Source organism: Talpa occidentalis, unplaced genomic scaffold (genome assembly GCF_014898055.3).
Source record: "Talpa occidentalis isolate TD23 unplaced genomic scaffold, MPIMG_talOcc4v2.1 talOcc4.9, whole genome shotgun sequence".
In the NCBI taxonomy this organism is placed as follows: domain Eukaryota; kingdom Metazoa; phylum Chordata; class Mammalia; order Eulipotyphla; family Talpidae; genus Talpa; species Talpa occidentalis.
Window position 1 is genome coordinate 24,298,569 of NW_023605305.1, and position 20,134 is coordinate 24,318,702.

Consider the following 20,134-nt stretch of genomic DNA (forward strand, 5'->3'; position numbering starts at 1 on the left):
AATATTGGAGGATAGAGAGAAACTGGAGCCCTGTACACCACTGGTAGGCAAAAAAAGTGATTCATACATGTGAAAAATAGTATTGTAGCTCCTCAAAAAAGTCCACTTCCGGGAATCCAAAGCAGAGTCAAACAGATATTGATACAAACGTGTTTACAGAAGCTTTATCACAATAAAGGTGGAAGCAACCTAAGTATCCATCATGGATGAATGGATAAACAAAATGTGGTGTATCCACACAATGGAATCTTATTCAGCCTTATAAAGGAAACTCTGACACATGCTACAACATGAATGAACATTGGAAACATTATGCTAAATGAAATAAGCCAGTTACAAAGAGAGATATTGTATGATTCCACTCTATGACGTAACAAGAATAGTGAAATTCAAAGGCAGAAACTATTAATATAATGTGGTTGCCAAGAGCTGGGGAGACAGGAATGGGTAGCTAGCGTATAATGGGGTATGAATTTCAGTTTGGGAAGATGAAAAAAGTTCTGGAGATGGAAGGTGGTGATGGTTGCAGAACAAGATGCTTAATCCCACCCAAATGGTAAATTTTGTTAAGTATATTTTACCACAATAATACAGACTTGGATACTAGATACTAGGTATAATGACAAACTATTTGATAGTAAATATTAGCAGTGAAATATCATTTTCAAATTTTGTTGCATCATTCAAATCTTTTAAATATGTACCTGCCTGTGGAGTTGCTGGATCATATGGTAATTTTCAAAATGACTGAGCAGGCTGATGATGTCCTATTTCCTGAGTTGAGTCAAAAGCCTGAAATAACCTGTACTCTCCAAATCAACAGAGCTGAAGTGCCAAAAGAAGTTAATGACAGCAAGGAAAATCTACAAGAGACTTTAAGGAAAATCAGCAGAATCTGGAGTGATGGTTATCACCACGAAGTGAATTAGTCCAGTAGGGGACATCTGGCACATCTGGAAACATTTCTGGCTGTCACAACTGCAAGGATGGGGGTGCTACTAGCATCAAGTGAGTAGAGACCAGGGATGCTGCTAATAATTCAGTGATACACAGGACAATCCCACACTGCAAAACAAAGAGACATCTGGCCTGAAAACGTCAACAACTTCAAAGTCAAAAGACTTTGATCCAAAGAAACTTTACCTTGGAAAAACTCCCAAAAATCATTCAAATCTGCTGGCTGCCCCCTACTTCTCCATGGATTATTTCACTCACTGAGATCACTAATGAACCCTCACTTCCAAATACAGTACTTTTCTACAAAACTTTCAAGATATGTAATCGAAAAAAAAAACAATCTGATACTACTGATTTATTTTAAGAAACGGCAGTCTTTATGGCATCCACCTACCATTTTAGTGAGTGACTTTCCTTGGGTGACATCCATGGCTCTACAACCATTTTTTTTTTAAGATTTATTTTATTTATTTATGCATAGAAGATCTGGAGTGTAGTCAGAGGGAGCGGGGGGGGGGGGGTGAGCGCATTCACCAGAGACAAAATGGGGAGCAAAACAAGCAAAGTGACTGACATACACTGCTGAGGGGAGCAAAACACAAGGCAGGAATGGTCTGCTTCACCATGTGGGCTAGCTCCCTGGCCAGGGATCAAACTTGTGCTGCAGTAGCTGTGGATAGCTTCATAATGGTGAGACTTAACCCCTTGAGCCACCAGGAAGGCCAAGCTCTACAACCATTTTTGTGCTAATAATTCCCAAAATCCGAATGTACAATCTAGTTCTCTCTCATGATACAAGACCTGTACATTTAACTGTCTAACATTTCCATCATCAATGAGAGGCATATAATATAGTGAAGAGATTAACAATAAGGACTCTGGAATTCAGGATTTAAGTCCTGGATCCACCACTTACTAGCTATGTAACCTTGGGCTAACCTCTCTCTATTCCTCAGATCCCTTACTTACACAGTGAAGATAACCGCAAACAATGGCACTTCAATTAAAAAATTAAAATTAAAAAAAGAAAAAGAAAACGGTGGTACTGGGCCTCCCCTGGTGGCACAGCGGTTGAGCACTGGGCTGCGAGGCTGCCCACAGCCTCTGCAGCACCGGTTCGTTCCCCGGCCAGTTCGTTCCCCGGCCTCTGGTGAGGGTCCCACCAAAAAACAACAACAACAAAAAAAAAAAAAAAAAAAAAAAAAAAAAAAGAAAACAGTGGTAGTAAAGGCTGGGGTAGGAAGAGGAATTGACTATAAAGATGCCACACAAGGCAACCTTTAGAGTGATGGAATTATTCTGTATAATACTGTGGCAGTGGATACAATTCCATGCAGCTGTCAAAACCCATAGAGTATATTTCACTGCATGCAAATTTAAAACATAACCAGAATGTCTGAGGAACCCAGGTCCAATGCAGACTGCAACAATTGAGCTGTATTACAAATGTATGACATAACAATGCTGAAGGGGGTGGGGGTACTGACCTAGTAACTTTGTAAAACAACATTATAACTGGATACAGTGAAACTAAAACCATCAAAAAGAATTATACAAACATTAAATTTGTTTCTCATAGACTGAACTGCTGAAACTTTACAGGTTGCACAAATGAGTAGATAGATGTAGAAAATGAGAGCCAGATTGCTTACTCTTAAGCAAGCAAGCCTTGTGGTACCAGAGTAGTCAGAGGTTTGCTAAAAATTCATGCTAGTTAATATATATATATGCACAAACACAGAAATAAATATGGATATTTATGTATACAGTCACATGTTCCTTAATGAAATTTTAGTCAATAACAAATTACATATGTGACTATGGTCCCAAAAAGTTACACCACACAGCCTAGGTGTATATAAGCTGTACCATCTAGGACTGTGTAATTACACTCTACGAAATTCCCATAATGACAAAACCACCTAACAGGTTTCTCAGAAAGTCTCCCCCTGGTCTGTACATGGATTAGTGTATATACATACATTCCCTGATGGGAACAGAAGCAATGATACCAAGAAGCAACAAGCACACCTGACACGCCAGGCCTCCTTGGAGAAATAGTGGTTTCTTGGACTTATACAAGCCAGGACAAATACAAATCAGGAGCATCTCGTAGTGCCAGAGAGTAAGGAAGTACTAAACAAACCAACAAACATGAGGGCATGCCAAAGAACACAAAAGTCATGTGAAAGAGCATCCAATAACTAAATTTGGAATAATCTGAGCAACAAAGTAACTTGGTACCAGATTATAACCCAAAGAAATAAATATCCATACTGATGTAAGTAAATGATGTAAACAAATAGGGGATAGGGTCAAATCTTTGCAGAAGCATTTCAATTCATAAAAATAAAGGAAATGAAGGCGATTATCAGAGTAATTGCAGCAGGAAAGATCTATTGATAAATGTTAAAACTAGTGGGTGAAGGGCCTCCCTGGTGGCGCAAACTAAGGAGCTGTCCGCAGCCAGTGTGGCAGGAGTTCGATCCCCAGCCAGGGAGCTACCCACATGGCGCAGCAGACCTCTCCTGACTTGCCTGCTGTATTTCAGTCAATCTGCTTGTTTTGTTCCCCACTCTGTCTCTGGTGGATCCTCTCACCCCTACCCACACCTCTGGCCTGTACTCCATCTCTTGTATGCATAAATAAATCTAAAAAAAAAAAACCTTGGGCCTCCCCTGGTGGCGCAGCGGTTGAGTGCTGGGTTGCGAAGCTGCCCACAGCCTCTGCAGCACTGGTTCGATCCCCGGCCACTGGGTGAGGGTCCCTCATGGCGCGCAGACCTCTCCTGCCGCCCGCTGCTCCCCTCAGCAGTGTACTTCAGTCCTTCTGCCTGTTCTGCTCCCTGCTCTGGCTCTGGTGAATTCTCTCACCCTCCCACACTTCTGACTGTACCCAGTGCTTGTATAAATAAATAAATAAATCTTAAAAAAAAAAAAAAAGTTAGTTAACTATTGTGATACTTTAACATATGTCCCCAAATCATCTAGGAGATGATTTCATTGTGGGCTGGACTTAGCAAATCATTTCTAACAGAGTATATAGAACAGAAAAAAACATGACTTTACAGTGGAGGACCCTGGCAGACACAACCTCAACCAAATGATTAAGGTTGACAACCAGTAAGTCATGCTGATATCATGCTATGTTGATATTATACCCTGATATGACACAACAAGAATAACACTTTACGTCTGTGGTATGCTTTCCCGAAATCCCATACCATCAGACAAATCTAATTGAGACAGTCTACAAAAGAGCAGCGGACCTCTCCTGTCTTGACTGCTGCTCCCCTCAGTAGTGTATTTCAGTAGATCTGTCTGTTCTGCTTCCCACTTTATCTGACGAATCCTCTCACCTCCACCCTGCACCTCTGGCCTACATCCCAGTTCTTGTATGCATAAATAAATAAATCTTTAAAATAATTTTTTGGGGGGCCTCCCTGGTGGCGCAGGCAGTTGAACACAGCACTGTGAAGCTGTCTGCAGCCTCTGCAGTGCAGATTTGATCCCCGCCGGCCACGGAGCAACCCACATGGTGTGGCAGACCTCTCCTATCTCGCCCGCTCTCCCCTCAGCAGTATATTTCAGTCAGTCTGCCTGTTCTGTTCCCTGCTCAGTCTCTGGTGAATCCTCTCACCCTCCCACACATCTAGCATGTACCTCGGTTCTTGTAAAAATAAATAAATCTTTAAAAAAAATTTTTTTTTTTAAAAACTACTTTATGAAACAGATTTACTATCACTTCTCTGTTTAAAAACCCATACCTCATAGCGTGCCTCTACAACTTCTTCCCAGGGTCTGTATTTCTAGTTTCACCTCTCACTACTGTCCCTCAAGTATGGTTGTTGATCATTTCTTGAAAACATACCATACACTTTTACTCTTCTTTTTATTTGACCATGCTGTTCTTTCATCAAGAATAGTTTTCCTGGGCTGCCCTGGTGGCACAAGGGATTAAGACACAACCTATGAAGCTAACCTCAGCCACTGCAGCAGGAGTTCGATCCACGGCCAGGGAGCTACCCACATGGGGCAGCAGACCTCTCGACTCACCCACTGCTCCCCTCAGCAGTGTATTTCAGTCAGTCTGCCTGTTCTGTTCCCCACTCTGTCTCTGGTGAATCCTCCCATCCCCCCTCCACACACGTCTGGCCTTTACCCCAGTTCTTGTATGCATAAATAAATAAATGTTTAAAAAAAAAAAAAAACCCAAAACCAATTCATATAAGCCACACTAGAGTACATACAGAACACCTAAGTGATTTCTTACACACCCCAAGTAACTTTAACCCCTTAAACATACATTCCTTTTTGAAGTGGAGCTATCTCAACACCCTGTCCCAGACACTGAAGCTTCAGTACTTCATCCTCACAAATCTGAATCTGCAAGTCCCCATCTGGGCTCTTCTTTGGCTTGCCATTTGGTCAGTGGTCACTTCTCTTTCTTTACATGACACAGGAAGTTTGGCTCCAAAGTTCATCACATAACTGAAAAACAACCCACGAATATATATATGTGTCCCATGCAAGTTTAACACTGCCATCAAACAGAAAACTATATTCACTCACAATGGAGATGAACCAAAGGACCTAAACACTCATCACATAATTTAAGATGATTTAAAAATTGTTACATTTCCTTCTTAGTCTCTTGTCAGGCTCAATCTTTTTTTTAAAAGACTGCCTTGTCAGTTGTAGCAAACACTCTGGATAGCCACCTATCCCAATCTCCAGATTAACAGGTTTCTGTGACTTATTTCATGTCCTAGTATGCCACTGTGATCCACTATCCCTTCTCTTTTTTCATATCCCTCCCCCACGCATCCCAGATCTCCCTTGAGTACCGTCAGACAGTCCTTCGGCAAAAAAAAAAAAAAATCTGCTCCTGATTTATGTTCCAAAGCAGACAAAAAGAACATAGAACACCACATCTATTAGACAACACACAGCCTGCTTACTAGTCAGACTGCCAAGAATCATTTACTTCTCCTCTTATAGGCTTAGACAAACACAAAGGGAACTGTGCCCCTATGTATGACTACTGCTTCCCCACAGGACTTGGAGAACTAAGGCATTAGAGATACTTCCTCTCTATAAACCTGTATGGAGGGGCCTCCCTGGTGGTGCAGGGGTAAAAGAAAGCACTATCAAGCTACTGTCAGCCACTGCAGCACGAGTTCCATTCCCGGTCAGGAAGCAACCCACATGGCGCAGCAGACCTCCCCTGTCTCATCCGTTGCTCCCCTCAGAAGTGTATTTCAGTAGATCTGCCTGTTCTGCTCCCCACTCTCTCTGGTGAATCCTCTCACCTCCCTGCACCTCTGGCTTACACCCCAGTTCTTGTATATATAAATAAATCTTTTAAAAAATTAAAATAAAATAAACGTATATGGAACACTTGGAATATAGGTGGTAGTCTGTATTTCCGGGCAGTCATTGTACATCTTTTGGCAAGTGCCTTCAAGTTCTCAGTACAATGTTTCATCTAATCACTGAAGGCGATGCACTGTACCTGAATTTACATGCCAAGAAACAGACTCAGGCTGAAAAGAAGACCTTCAGTATCATCTTCCTGCAATTTATCAAGCCCTACACATGAGTTAGAAGACCCAGATCCAATTCCCAGGTGTGCAAGTGTTTTGCAGTTTGATCTCTAGTCTGCTCGTTAATCTTTCTGTACCTCAGTTTTTCCATCCTGGAAAACAAGGATGGTATTACCTGTACCTCCTTGAATTTAGATTCTTACTGCTGACTGGGAATATTTATCTTTCTACAATTTGTGAAACTGCAGGCTGAGTAACTCCGAAAATTAAGCACAAATATTGTTTCTTACTTTTGTCAGACCTGCCATGCAGAAATCCATAGTAGAGCCGAAAAGAAATCTCAAATCAAAGGGCCCATCCCTCAGAGAATAGTTCTTACTGCCCTCAAGAAATCACGTATATGAGAATGAGGTCAGGTAGGGTCTTCAGATGTTACATGGCTACAGAAGCAAACCATTGTCTATCATTTCCATGACAATATCTTCACCCTACACACACAACCCTTAACACTCCATTGTGGTTTTACCTCAAAGAAGCTACTGCAATACTTAAAATGCTTACTTATTCCATGTTTAAAAAAAACAAGCACTCTCCCTGGATGGCAAGTACCCAATAGGGGTTGCCTTGAGATGATCCTATACTTAAAGTAGGCCAAAGAGATGACAAAGTTTGAGGTGCAAGACAAGATTCAAGGCACTGTTTTAAATTCTTTTTGAGTTACGAGGGCACTTCGAAATTAAAAAAAAAAAAAAAAAATCTGGGTAGCATCCCAAAAGGCATTATTAAAATGCAAGCATTGGTTTTTACAAAGACCAATATGGAAATGTGAAAAGTCTCTAATTATCACACTTTCCATTTGGTCACCCTTTGGACTGTATGGCCATTACAAGAAGTTTACTGCTCTGTCTAGTCTCTCCACAAAGCCAAGTTTCCCCTTTGTTCCAGTAAACATTCTATCTATCACTAAATCAATGGCATTAAATTATATCTCCTAGCTTCAGCAAGTCTGACACCCCTAAGCAACACATCACATGGCCACCACCCAGCTCAACACTCCATTTCACAGACATCACTAAGAAGTCACAGTTTAATTCACAATATGAATCCTAAACTACATTTCATATCCTGATCAAAATGTAGCAGACTCCCATGAAAAAGTGTGGCATACAAGTTAAGAGATACTCTCTAATGAATGAATCCCACATCTCCTAAAGGTGTGATGGTTTTGTGTAGTGGATCAGGCACTGGGCACAGAAAGTTAGAAACTTCTGCTCAACTACAGCTCTGTTACTTACTGTGAAATGATATTAATAATAATATCTACCTTCTAGGTGTATTATGAGGATAAAGAAGCATATGTAAGCATTTTATAAACAGTGCTATAGAAACTGAATTTGTTCATTGTTGTTGTTATTCTTCCTGTGGATTTATTCAAAATTTAAAATGTTATTTCAAGGAACTGATGATGTAACATAAAGAATGTCATTTTGTTCACATGCTTAACAAAAACTTTGGAGTCAACCTCAAGTCACTAAATAGCTTGATCTTCTTCCATTGGCTAAAAAAGCAATCACAGAACATTACCCTAACAAGGGCATGGTGAGCAAAGGTAGTAAGAACTATGCATACACCATAGCAAATAGGGCAGGGATACTTTATTTCACTACTTAGACTGAAAAAATCTAAGGTCAAAAGTTTTCTAGTGGGGCCCAAAAGGAAATGTTTCTAAGATCCTGTTTTGAATTCAAATTAAACATAACCGGTAGCCATTATTGAGTCATCAGAAAGCTCAATAATCTTCAGTGTTTTTCAGCCATTAATTAATCTGCATGGCGTCCAAGGATAAAAGAAATTTAATTCTCTCATTCTAGTTACTTATAACCACAGGAAGAATCTAAATAGGTCAAGATGCACCATTTTAGTAAAGTAGCTCAACAAACATTTCATCAAATATTAAGGATGTACCATATTGTCAGCACTGTATGAGGCGCAACGTCATGCTGATATGGCCTATTTTACAGCCAGCAAGAAAGAACTTTAGTAACTTGAACCCTGTAGTATTACAACAATGAGTAAAGAAACATTTCTGAGGGGACCTCCCTGATGGCGCAAGGGATTAAGCACAGCACTGTGAAGCTATACTCAGCCTCTACAGCATAAGTTCGATCCCCGGCCAGCCAGAGAGCTACCCACATGGCACATCAGACCTCTCCTGCCTTATCTGCTGTTCTCCTCAGAAGTGTATTTCAGTCAGTCTGCCTATTCTGTTCCCCACTCTGTGTCTGGTGAATCCTCTCACCCCCCACACCTCTGGCCTGTACCCCAGTTCTTATATGCATAATAAATAAATCTTAAAACAAAAAAAAGAAACATTTCCAAGATATGGACAATGGCTAATGAAGAACTACACCCAACCATCATTGCCAGAACTCACTAACTCACTTGAAAACTGATGTAAAATTAAGATGATTTATTGAGAACACTTTCCTGACAAGGATTATGTGTGGCATATGGGAAGGAGGTGGTGCTAGGAAGCCAGGGTATGTTATTTTAAATAGGATGGTAAGTGAAGGCCTTGAATAAGGTGACATCTAAGTAGAGACCTGAATGTAGAGAGCAAGTGAGCCACTTGGTTACAGGGCAAGGGATTCTACCAGAGAAAACAAGAGCAAGTGTCTGAAGTGGGATCATATCTATTATGTTCTCCATACATCACTTTCCCCTTGGATGAAGCACTGCCACTCCTTCTGTGCCCCCACCAGATCTTTCTGACTTCCAGGCATATTCTCCCAGGCACACAAACCTGCATCCTGAATCACAATGCACACTCTCTTCTTTTCACAAATCAGAGACCAACTCATATGGTACCATACTACCTTCGAAATGTTACATCTTTCTCTTCCCCTCTAGTCCCACTAACACCACGCCAATTCAAAATTATAAAAACTACAGAGCATTAAGACTAGAATGGACCTTAGATACAATCAGTGTTAGTCCCATCTTACTTACAGCTATACTACTCAAGTCTCCAAAGTATCAGACCAAATATCTATTATTACACCATACCTGAACATTTCCTTGATGTCTTCTTTCTTATCAAAGGACTTCAAGTCCTTTTTCAGAAAGCTTTACATAACTATACCAGACTTCTTTAATTTCGACCTTCTCAGAAATTCTATGATTTATCATAAAATCTATCACTTATAGTCTCTCTCCTCTTGACCCTGACCACCTGGCAAAGCATCATCGATGTCTCAATTCAAATACTTAACTCTGCTTTGTTTCATGTGTAGAAGGAAAAAAACTCCTTGAAGCTAGAGATATGGTTTTGTTTCTCCAAAAGAACCTTGCAAAAAAAATAGCAACTACCACATTTTTAGCACTTACTATGCGCCATACATTAACACACTTTATCATCACCTAATTATCACAGTGTTGTTACTGATACTGTTCTTCCTATTTTACAAAAGAACAGAGAGTCAAAGACGTTAGGTTAAAGTCACATTAGAAAAGACATGACTTAGATTTCATCTACAGTCTGTCTCCTGAAGTGGCACAAAGTAGGTGGCAAAAAGTAGTTGTTTAGCAGCAGTCCCTCTGCTCACCTGTGCCTATGCAGGAGGTTTTTTTTTTCACCAATTCTCTCCCTCTGCAGGGCAGCAGCCTTCCTGCCTGCCCATCACCTGCACCATGCAGGAGCTTCTCTGCACTGACCTCCCTCAGCAGAGGCAGCTCTCAAGGCCACCCGCCTGTGGCCATGCAGGCCTCTCTCAGCAAACCTGTCCTTATCGGGACAGCTCTTCCTGCCCGCTTGTGTCTATGCAAGTGTCCCTTATTCTTCTGTCCCCTTTCCTAATAAACCTGCTCTTTTAATATTAAAAAGGTAGTTGTTTAATTATCCTAATAATTTCATGTATGTTGACAGTCCTGTCACCCCAATTAACTGATGAGGGTAGAAGTTATGACCAAAGGTTTAATAGGTGCAGTGGGAAGGACTGTCCTTCCTTGTTGAGTCTATGTGAAAACTCAAAACTGGGCCTCCCTGGTGGCCTAGAGGTTAAGTCTCAGTGCTATCATCATGCTGCAATGGCCGGAGATCATGCCCTGAGTTTGATCCCCGGACAGTGAGGTGACCCACATTCACCAGAGACAGAGTGGGGCACAGAACAGGTGGATCGACTGAAATACACTGCTGAGGGGAACAGCAGACCTCTCCTGTTTTGCCTGCTGCTCCCCTCAGCAGTGTATTTCAGTCGATCCACCTGTTCTGCGCCCCACTCTGTCTCTGGTGAATCCTCTCACCCCCTCTACACCTCTGGCCTATATCTAAGTTCTTCTGTGCAAATATAAATAAATAAAAATCTTATAAAAAAAAACACAACTCAAAACTGTAAATTCTCAACAAATAGCCCTTGTAATTCCTCCATCAAAGGCTTACCCAAAATGTCACTCTCTCAATCTGAGTACAAGTGCTCCCAGGTATGAAGTGTACTACACTCATGGGCAACCCTTCCTCCACTCAAGAAAGAGGACAATGCCTCTTCAGCTCTCAGCAGATAAAAAATTAAATCTCTTCAACCAAGTAGGTTAAAAATTAAATCTCCATTTCAATAAGCATTTGTTCTTCAGAACAGATCACACTGCTCTTCATTCTAATACTCATGATCTTACTTATTAAGGACCCCCTGTGGGGTAGATGCCATTTTCTTCACTTTACAGATAAATAAAACAACAACAAAAGCCGACATTGTTAAGGCCACGTAGCTGGTGACAAATCTGGGGCTGGAATACAGGTCTCCTGACGATTCACTCTGTTCCATTCTCACATTGTTTCATTTCCTCTGCAGATAATCATAAATGATAACATATTTATTCTGGTTTCGCTGGGTGACCTTAAAATAGTGAAAGTTCTGGAACGATTTTCATTCCGGATACCTGTGGTCAACCTTGTAGGGTTAAATACTATCTCCTCCATTTATTCTCTGTGACATGCAGAACGGTTTCCCCTCCCTGGGTCAATTCCCCGACCTGTAATGAAGATAATAACTACCGAACGGTAATGTCGTAAGAAGTAAACAAGATGAAAGTGAAACAGCTGGCACTGTGTCTGGCATAAGGTGGGTGTCTAGTAATTATGGGTTCTCTTCTCTCATCCCTCCGCGCTACAAGCCTCGGGGTTCACCCGCCACGGTCCTGCGACAGGGTATCCACCCGCCCGGAGGAAGGCGCAGGGCCTCGGGGGTTCACAGGCTGGGGGCGCATCGCACTGCCGTACCTGCATGGAGTCAGCACTGACGATCTCGCCACCGAGCCGCTGGCCGAGCTGCAACGCCAGGGTGGACTTGCCGGTGCCCGTGGCCCCGAGAATCACTACAAGTGGCAGCGCCGGTCGCAGGCCCGAGAGCCCAGGTCCCAAAGAAACTGCTCGTGCTGCTGCCGCCGCCGCCATCTTGAAAACATTTGCGCTTGCGCGGGGCAGCTGTCCCCATGGCAACCGTCAGTGCGCATGCGTAAACCTCCGGCTTTGCGGGGAGGAAGCAGAGGTGCTGGCAGCCGCAGCAAGAGCGCGGAGCTTCAGACGCTCGGGACGTGCCTGTCATCCGCTTACTGGTGTCAGACCGTCCGCCTGCCTTCTCTTTTAAGGAGAGCACGGCAGTCTTATCTATTGCTAGTATTCTTTCTTTAGGGGCACACTTCTTTTGTTTCATAGCACTCATTTCGATACAAAATGCGTATTGTCCTGTAGTCTATTGTCTGATTTTCACTGAAAGCTGTTGGCTCCATAAAGGAAAGAGACAGAGTCTGCCTAGGTTGTTGCTCTGTATTCAGCTCCTAGCACAGTGCCTGGTACGGAATAGACACTTGTTAAATGAAGAGGAGAATTGCTTGTCTGTCTTACGTTGGAGCCAGCGAATTCAGACGTGTAGCATTCCCCAGGAGCAAATCTGCCCAGTTCTCAGGCAAGGCTGCTCTAGTGTTTTCCTCTGGCAACACCAATTCAGACACAATCAGAAGGCACAATGAATCCCTATGGTAAGAGAATGCAAGAGGTGAGCCTCCTTGGTGGCGCAGAGGGTTAAGTCTCAGCCCTATGAAGATATCCGCAGTTCATCCCCAGCCAGGAGCTACCCACATGGCTCAGCAGACCTCTCCTGTCTCGCCCGCTGCTCCCCTCAGCAGTGTATTTCAGTCAATTGGCCTGTTCTGCTCCCCACTTTGTCTCTGGTGAATCCTCTCTTTGCTGCACCTCTGGCCTGCAACCCAGTTCTTCCGTGCATAAATAAAAATAAGTCTTTAAAAAAGAGAAAGAGAGAATGCAAGACATGTGACCACTGAGAAAAAACAAGCAAATAAACCCATAAAATATGAAGAGGGAAAATACCGAAAGCAGAAAGGATAAAGTAGTAGCAACCCTTAGACTAATGTGGGAGGGAGGAAAATTAGGACCAGAAGGAGCCAACATTCACCACATCCATCAACCCTTAAAAATGGGTTTTGGAACCATGTACCAGGGTTCAAATCCCAACTCTGCCACTTATCAGCCATATGACATTCAAAAATTAGCTTTACTTCTTAGGATTCCTTTTCTTATCTTTAAATATCTCTCGGGATTGCCATAAGGAGAAAATGAAGTAATGTCTGAAAAGTGCCTGCTACAATGCCCTGGCACATAACAAGCACCATTTGTTGAACACTTCATATTATTATAATAATAACACCCCATCTGCCTCACTAAAGAGGTAAGAGCAGCAGCCTAAGGGCAGAGACATTTTCACTAATGTGTAAAAGTGCCTAAATACCTATTGTACTAACCCCTTTTAGCCAACTTAACAGTTCTAATTGCTTTCTCCCTGAGATTACATGACTCTGTCCAGCTCCCAGGACATATCAAGAGGATCCCTTGGGACAGAGGAGTCACTCCTGGAAGTTTAGGGTATATGATAGGGCTGCCTGGAATGGCTGCCAAAACATTTCTCAATCACTTGGATCACATCAGCATAATGACAACTCTTTCAGATGCAGCCTAAATCTTACAGTCACATGTATTGTTTGGAGGATACCAGATCCCAGTTCTGGTCCCTGTACCTCCTTTTCTCAATCCAGCCTGCTTTGATCAAAAGACTTGTTTGCTCCAATTTGTGGTAACCGCCTGGGGCTGGGTTTTAAATCGAGATGTGTATCCACATATTGGCAGACACTCTCACATGATGGTTGTTAACTGTAGAGTCTTTGCCTAGAGACTTTCAGAGGGTACAGTTACCATGGCAACCACCAGAAAGATGGCAGGCCAGAGAAATGATGCAAATAAAGCAAAAGGGAGGCTAATTTCATGATGCCAATCTAACCATGACAAAGTATGTTCACTCACAGATGGAAAAGCACTGTCCAACTCATGACCAGGTGACTGTTACTACAGAGAGGAAAAAAAGAGGGGGGGGAGTTGGAATTTACCACTGAGAGACCAGAAGAAGGAGAGGCTGTTACTAAGGCAACTAGGGAGAAAGGAATGAAAAAATGGGGCTTCACCACAGTAGCAGAAAATTGCTTCTAGCCAAGCAACACAGGACTGTTGCTATAGAAACAAAGAGAACAGGGATCCTGTAGACCATGGGGAGAATTATCACTGAAATGCCGAGCAGGAAAGACTTCTAAATCAGAAAGGAGCCTGTGGTCCAAAACAAACGAGAAGTGAGAACAACATGATCCCTCTTCCATTCTTTGTAATTCTGCCAGTCCTACCAAAAGAAGAATATTTTTACACCTTTAAGTTATTTTACTTGCATTTCTGTTTGTCTCCCTGATGATCTTCTGAACTCTAAATTATACCAAGAACAGTTCCTGAGAGATAATCTGTAATTTGAAATCCTAATTGAAGAGATGAAGTTCAAGGGGAAATTGGGAAGTTGAAGTCTATGGCCAAGAGTTAATAAGTATTTCTTAAAAAAAAAAAAAACACAAAATCCTCTGTTTGGAAGCTTTATAGGATAATAAAGAGGCAAAAGGCAACAAAAGGGAGCAGAAAAGCTATTTGTAGTCATGCACAGGTATTAGCCCTGAGCTATTATCCCCCGTCTACGAAGCCAGATGGGAAGAAGCGCAATCAATTCTGAAAGACAGCTGAAGAGGAAAGGGAGTCTCACTTGAAATGCATGTGTATGTCTAGAAGTGGAGGATGCTGAAACCCATCTCAGCTGTTTATACCAATACTCTCAGCTATGTAAACCCATACTCTACTATTTATAGATTATTTTGGGTAAAAAATTCCTTTTTTTAAAGATTTATCTATTTATGTATACAAGAGCTGGGGTACAGGCCAGAGGTGTGGGGGGTGGGTGAGAGGATTCACCAAAGACAGAGTGGGGAACAGAACAGGCAGAGGGACTGAAATACACTGCTGAAAGGAGCAGGGAGTGAGAAAAGCAAGGTCTGCTGTGCCATGTGGGTAGCTCCCTGGCTGGGGATTGAACTCGTGTTGCAGTGGCTACCAATAGCTTGATAGTGCTGAGACTTAAACCCTTGCGCCATCAGGGCAGCCCCTGGCATAAAAAAATTCTAGCTTAAAACTCAAACATGATGGGATAGGTTCAGTCTGGAAGAGCATACCTAAAATGCAGAAATGAAGTACTAGGGAAACTCAAGTTACTTGGAGGATAATAATTCTTGCCTGCCCTTCTGAAAGTTCAGCCCCACTCTTACCTTATGTGTTGTACCCTATAGTAAGTTTATAATCAGGCTGGGCAACCTCTGCATCTACCTCACCTTCTTTGGAAATTGAGTACAAGGGCTGTGATGGGCATGGAAACAGCAGAAAAGGGGAAAGTACAGAAAGGTAGAGGGAATATCTGGATGATGACTCATTAATGTTTATTATATAGTTCTCTCACTATCTGAAAGTAGAACGTTCCTATTCAGTATGATTTGGTAGATTATTAGGTGGGTCTAGGTATACACAAAAAAATTTCCATGTAAGTGAATGGTTATAACATTTCCAGATCCCAAAAATAACCTTCCAAATCAAACCAAATAGGAACAATCTATCTTTGGAGAGTGGGGAAACCTGTCTATTATTTCCTGTCCTCTGCAAACTTTATGTTTTTTTAGAATAACAATGAACTGTACAGAAAAGGTAAATGTGAAGCCATAGGAGTGAAAGTGTCATTGAAAGTGGAGCATCCAGAAAGATGGAATTCTACAAAATGCTGTGACTTTTAATACAGAAGAAGGAACGTGCCAGAGGCTGTTTCCAAGGAAAGAGAAGAAAGTTGGGTGAAAGAAAAACACTAGCTTTGTCGAGCTACCCAAGGTACCATTGCAGCCTAACTTCCGTGGTACTTAAATACCCCATATAAGATTTCCTGCAGGAATATTTCATCATGAATTTGATGCCTGTGTCAGTTTCCTAGACATCCACACACTGGATGACTTCACAACAGAAATGTATCCTTTCACAGTTCTGAAGGCCAGGAACACAAAATCAAGATGTTGATCTAAAATAAAATTCCTTACCTCTTCTAGCTTCTAGTGGGTATCGGCAATCCTTGCCATTCCTCAGTGTATAGACATGTGACTCCAATCCTGCCTCTGTCTTCACATCGTCATCTTCTCTGAGAGTGTCTCTGAATGTCCCTCTCCTTAGGGTTCTAGTCATTGGATTAAGGCCCATCCTAATTCAGTATCACTTCATTTTAGCTTGATACATCTGCAAAGACCCTACTTTCAGGTAAGATCACATTCACAGATTCTGGATGGACATGAATTTGGTGGTGGTTGGGAGGGGGGCACAATATATAATCCAGTAGAGTTGCTATCAAAACAGCTTTGATTGCTTTGGTGAATTGTCGTTTACACTAGTTTCCTACTGTGATTAGCTGATCCAGATTTGAAAGCATCAGAAATACACAAAACAAGTGAGGGAAAGAATAGAATCTAGCTCACCATGTTTGTTATTGTGTTTATATGATACCTAAAGTTGAATCACAGGGTTTTTTTTTTTTTTTTTTTTTTAATTTTTTTTTTTTTATAGAGGCATGCTTTATTTATTTTGTTTTGCTGGTTTGTTTTGTTTGTTTTGTTTATACATGCACTGGGTACAGTCAGAAGCGCGGGAGGGCGAGAGAATTCACCAGAGCCAGAGCGGGGAGCAGAGCAGGCAGAAGGACCGAAGTACACTGCTGAGGGGAGCAGCGGGCGGCAGGAGAGGTCTGCGCGCCATGTGGGACCCTCCTCTGGTGGCCGGGGAGCAGCCGGGGATCGAACCGGCGCCGCAGAGGCCGCGCGCAGCTTCGCAACCCAGCGCTCAACCGCTGCGCCACCGGGGAGGCCCTGAATCACAGGGTTTGCTCTAGACTATACTAGAGTGTTTTCTGAGGGTGCTCACTTCCATGTGCACTTCCACAGGGGGTCTCTAAAGGTTACAAAAGCAGAATGGGGGAAGTGCAAAAGGAGAAAAGATGTGAGCTATCGGAGGTCCTTTCCAGTTCTCTTCTATGGCTCTTTCAAGCCCTCTCTGGCCCCTGGCCCTTGCTCTTTCTCATGGCTTGGGCCTTCATCATTTTATTTTATTTTTTTTTAAGATTTGTTTATTTTATCATACAAGAGCTGGGGTACAGGCCAGTGGTATAGCGGCTGAGAGGATTCATCAGAGACAGAGTGGGAAACAGAACAGGCAAACTGACTGAAATAGACTGCTAAGGGGAGTAGTGGGCGAGTCAGGAGAGGTCTGCTGTGCCATGTGGGTCACCTCCCTGGCCGGGGATTGAACTTGTGCTGCTGTGGCTGCAGGTAGCTTTATAGTGCTGCATCTTAAACCCCTGCGCCACCAGGGAGGCCCCCTTCATCATTTTAAATCCTAATGAGTCTCAAACCTGCATCAGGTTATTTCAACCTTCTTTCTAAAGCTTCAATGTCACATTTCTAACTTCCTGTTAGGTGCTCTATTTTGGATGACTCCATCACTTCAACCTCATTTTGTCCCTAACCACAATCAGTTTCTTTCCTAACTTCCCTATTTCAAGAATCATAAAAAATGTTTGCTAGTGAAAGGATCCCCTTAGAAATCTTGTGCAACTCCCCTTGTTTTGTATAGTTGAGCCAGCAAATCAGACCAGATTCTTTCCCTTTTCCCAGATTCCATACAACCTTCTTAATCCCTTCTTCCCAAATCTATTCCTTAGCCTAGAACCTTTCTACTCTTGGGTTGGCCAAATACTACTGGAACTTCTAGTTCCAGTTAGTTACAATATCTCAACAAGAACTTTCCTGATGACTTCAAATGAAGCATTCTCTTCCCCTTCTGAGGCTTGTAGCCTTTATCTGAGATGTACAACGCCTTATTTTGTGATCCTGTTTGCATGCACATAAACTTCCTGTAAGAAACCACAATTTCATATATATTTCTCTACAATGTGGCACTGTGAATATTTTTACATCTCTGCAGTACCTGGGCTCCAACCCCTTATTCCAATGTTTTTCTAAGCATGATCTCAGGATTCTACCTCCCTGCTTCCTTAGTAGCAACTGAGATTCCTGGCCCTGACCTATTGCATCAGGGACTAGGGATAGGTAGATTCAGGTCTTTGCCCTCCATTCCTCCTCTGCCTAGCTGTCTCCCCAAACCCTGCCTATTCCTTCCCTGATGATTTACCAACTCTTGAGGCATCAATGTTTATATTCCAGATGACTTTAAGTACTCCTTCTGAATCTTATTTTACCAATCCCTTCTATTACCTTTCAAATATGACTGATGTCATTCTGGGTGTGGTTTAAGTAGCATTAATCATTTACTGAGTACTTACTATTGCTCCTAACAACTCAGTGAAACAGGTGCCAATTTTTCTTTTTTCTTTCTATTTTTTTTAGATTTATTTATTTATTTATGCATAGAAGACCTAGGTATAGGCCAAAGATGCGGGTGGTGAGAGGATTCATGAGAGAAAGTAGGGAGCAGAACAGGCAGGTCTATTGAAATACACTGTTAAGGGGAGCAGCAGGAGAGAGAAGAGAGGTCTGCTGTGCCATGTGGGTTAGCTCCCTTAGCCTCTGGCCAGGGGTCCAACTCAGGCTGTGGTGGTGATAGTGATGAGGTTCTTGGAGTTAGTGCAGGGGTCCGTGGGTGCACTCTGGGAAAGGTTTCACCAGAGCTCCCGTTTAAGCAGCAAGTTGTGAGTTCCCCAGGCGAGTTTCTCCATGAGACAGAGACGTTAGTCATATTAAAAGAGCAAGTTTATTAGGGAAAGGGAAAGGGGTAGGTTTTAAGAGAGGCCTGCATGGTTGCAGGCAGGCAGCCTTGAGGAGAGCTGTCTCCCCTGAGGGAGGTCAGTGAAGAGAAGTCCAGGCATGGTACAGGTCATGGGCAGCCAGAAAGCTGCTGCCCTGCAGAGGGATAGAGTTAGTGAAAAGAGGCACCTGCATAGTCACAGGTGGGCAGTGGGAGTGCTGTCCTGAGCCTGTGCAGAGACTATACTGATATAGTCCTCTTCTGTTTGGGAGGGGTCACTCCTTGAGAGCCTTCAGTTTGTTGCTGATTTTGGATAACCATGCAGAATCCAAAAGGGACCGGAGCTACCAGGATGTGGAGTGGAGATTCCAGGATGGGCCCAATCTCTCTATCTTTACCCTCAGGTGTATGCTCCACTCCCTATAGCATCTGATCTTGCTTGGGTCTCATGCCTTGTGATAAGACACTGGTACCTAAGGGTCACAACCTCTACAGCTAGGTTAATGGTCATATTATTTCCCTCTACCCCCACCTCCTTGTGAGTCAGGTTCTGGTCTTGGGGCACCTCCTTTCCAGTCTTTCTATTCTTGTCCTCCATCAATAGCACTGACACTTAACCCCTATGCCACCAAGGAGGCCCCAGAGGCACATTTTTATACCTGTTTTACAGATAAGAAAACTGGGTCTGGGGAAGAATAATTTGTCAAAGGTCACATAGACCTAGAAAATGGAGAGCCAAGATTTGGAACTGAGACATGTTGGGTGTGGAGGCCACTTAACCAGACCATTTCCCACAAGTTTAAGGGCAATCCAGTATTTTCTGGGCATTTACTGAATGGGTGGCATTAAATCTAATTGTTTAATAACCCACTTCTCATTATAGACTTGAAGAACATATTTACATTTCCTCACCAAAAGAATGGCAACATGAATACAGTTGATCCCTTTGGCAGGAAGAGCTTTAAATAAAGACATTAACAAGAACTGTGCCCCCCCCCCCTTAAAGTAGAAATGCCCACACCCCAACGGAACTGGAGCTGACACATTTAGACCTTTGCCCCTCCCTCACTACCCAGTCATCAGTCATCTCCCAACCGGTTATCTTATCCTTAGAAAGAACATCTCTTTCTCACTCCCTCCTATCACCTTCCAGTTCAACAAAAGCAGCCCTGCCCCATCTTCCCCTTCCACTGAAGTGAATATTCTGGAATATCCTGACCCCAGGGGCACATTAGACAAATTCAGCACATTTGAGAGAATTCAACCTGTATTAGTCCCTCAAAACATCTGCCAGTAGGGGACTAAGTTAAGCACACATTTTAGCCTTTTTTCTAACAGAGAAAATGACCTTTCTCTTCTCTGTTGTGTGTGGTTCCTCAACTGCCCTTTATTGCCTATGTCCACGCCCCCAAGTT

At 42.7% G+C, this 20,134-nt stretch overlaps 1 protein-coding gene across 2 annotated transcripts in view; it reads right to left on the bottom strand.

Annotated features, from left to right (window-relative positions):
* Positions 1-11,951, bottom strand: part of TRIT1 (tRNA isopentenyltransferase 1) — a 34,148-nt gene extending 22,197 nt beyond the window's left edge. For both annotated transcript variants that reach the window (XM_054691013.1, XM_054691014.1), the window contains exon 1: positions 11,778-11,951. In XM_054691013.1, coding sequence (XP_054546988.1) covers positions 11,778-11,951 — 174 coding nt within the window. The remainder of the gene's footprint in view (positions 1-11,777) is intronic.
* Between the last annotated feature and the right edge of the window lie 8,183 nt (positions 11,952-20,134).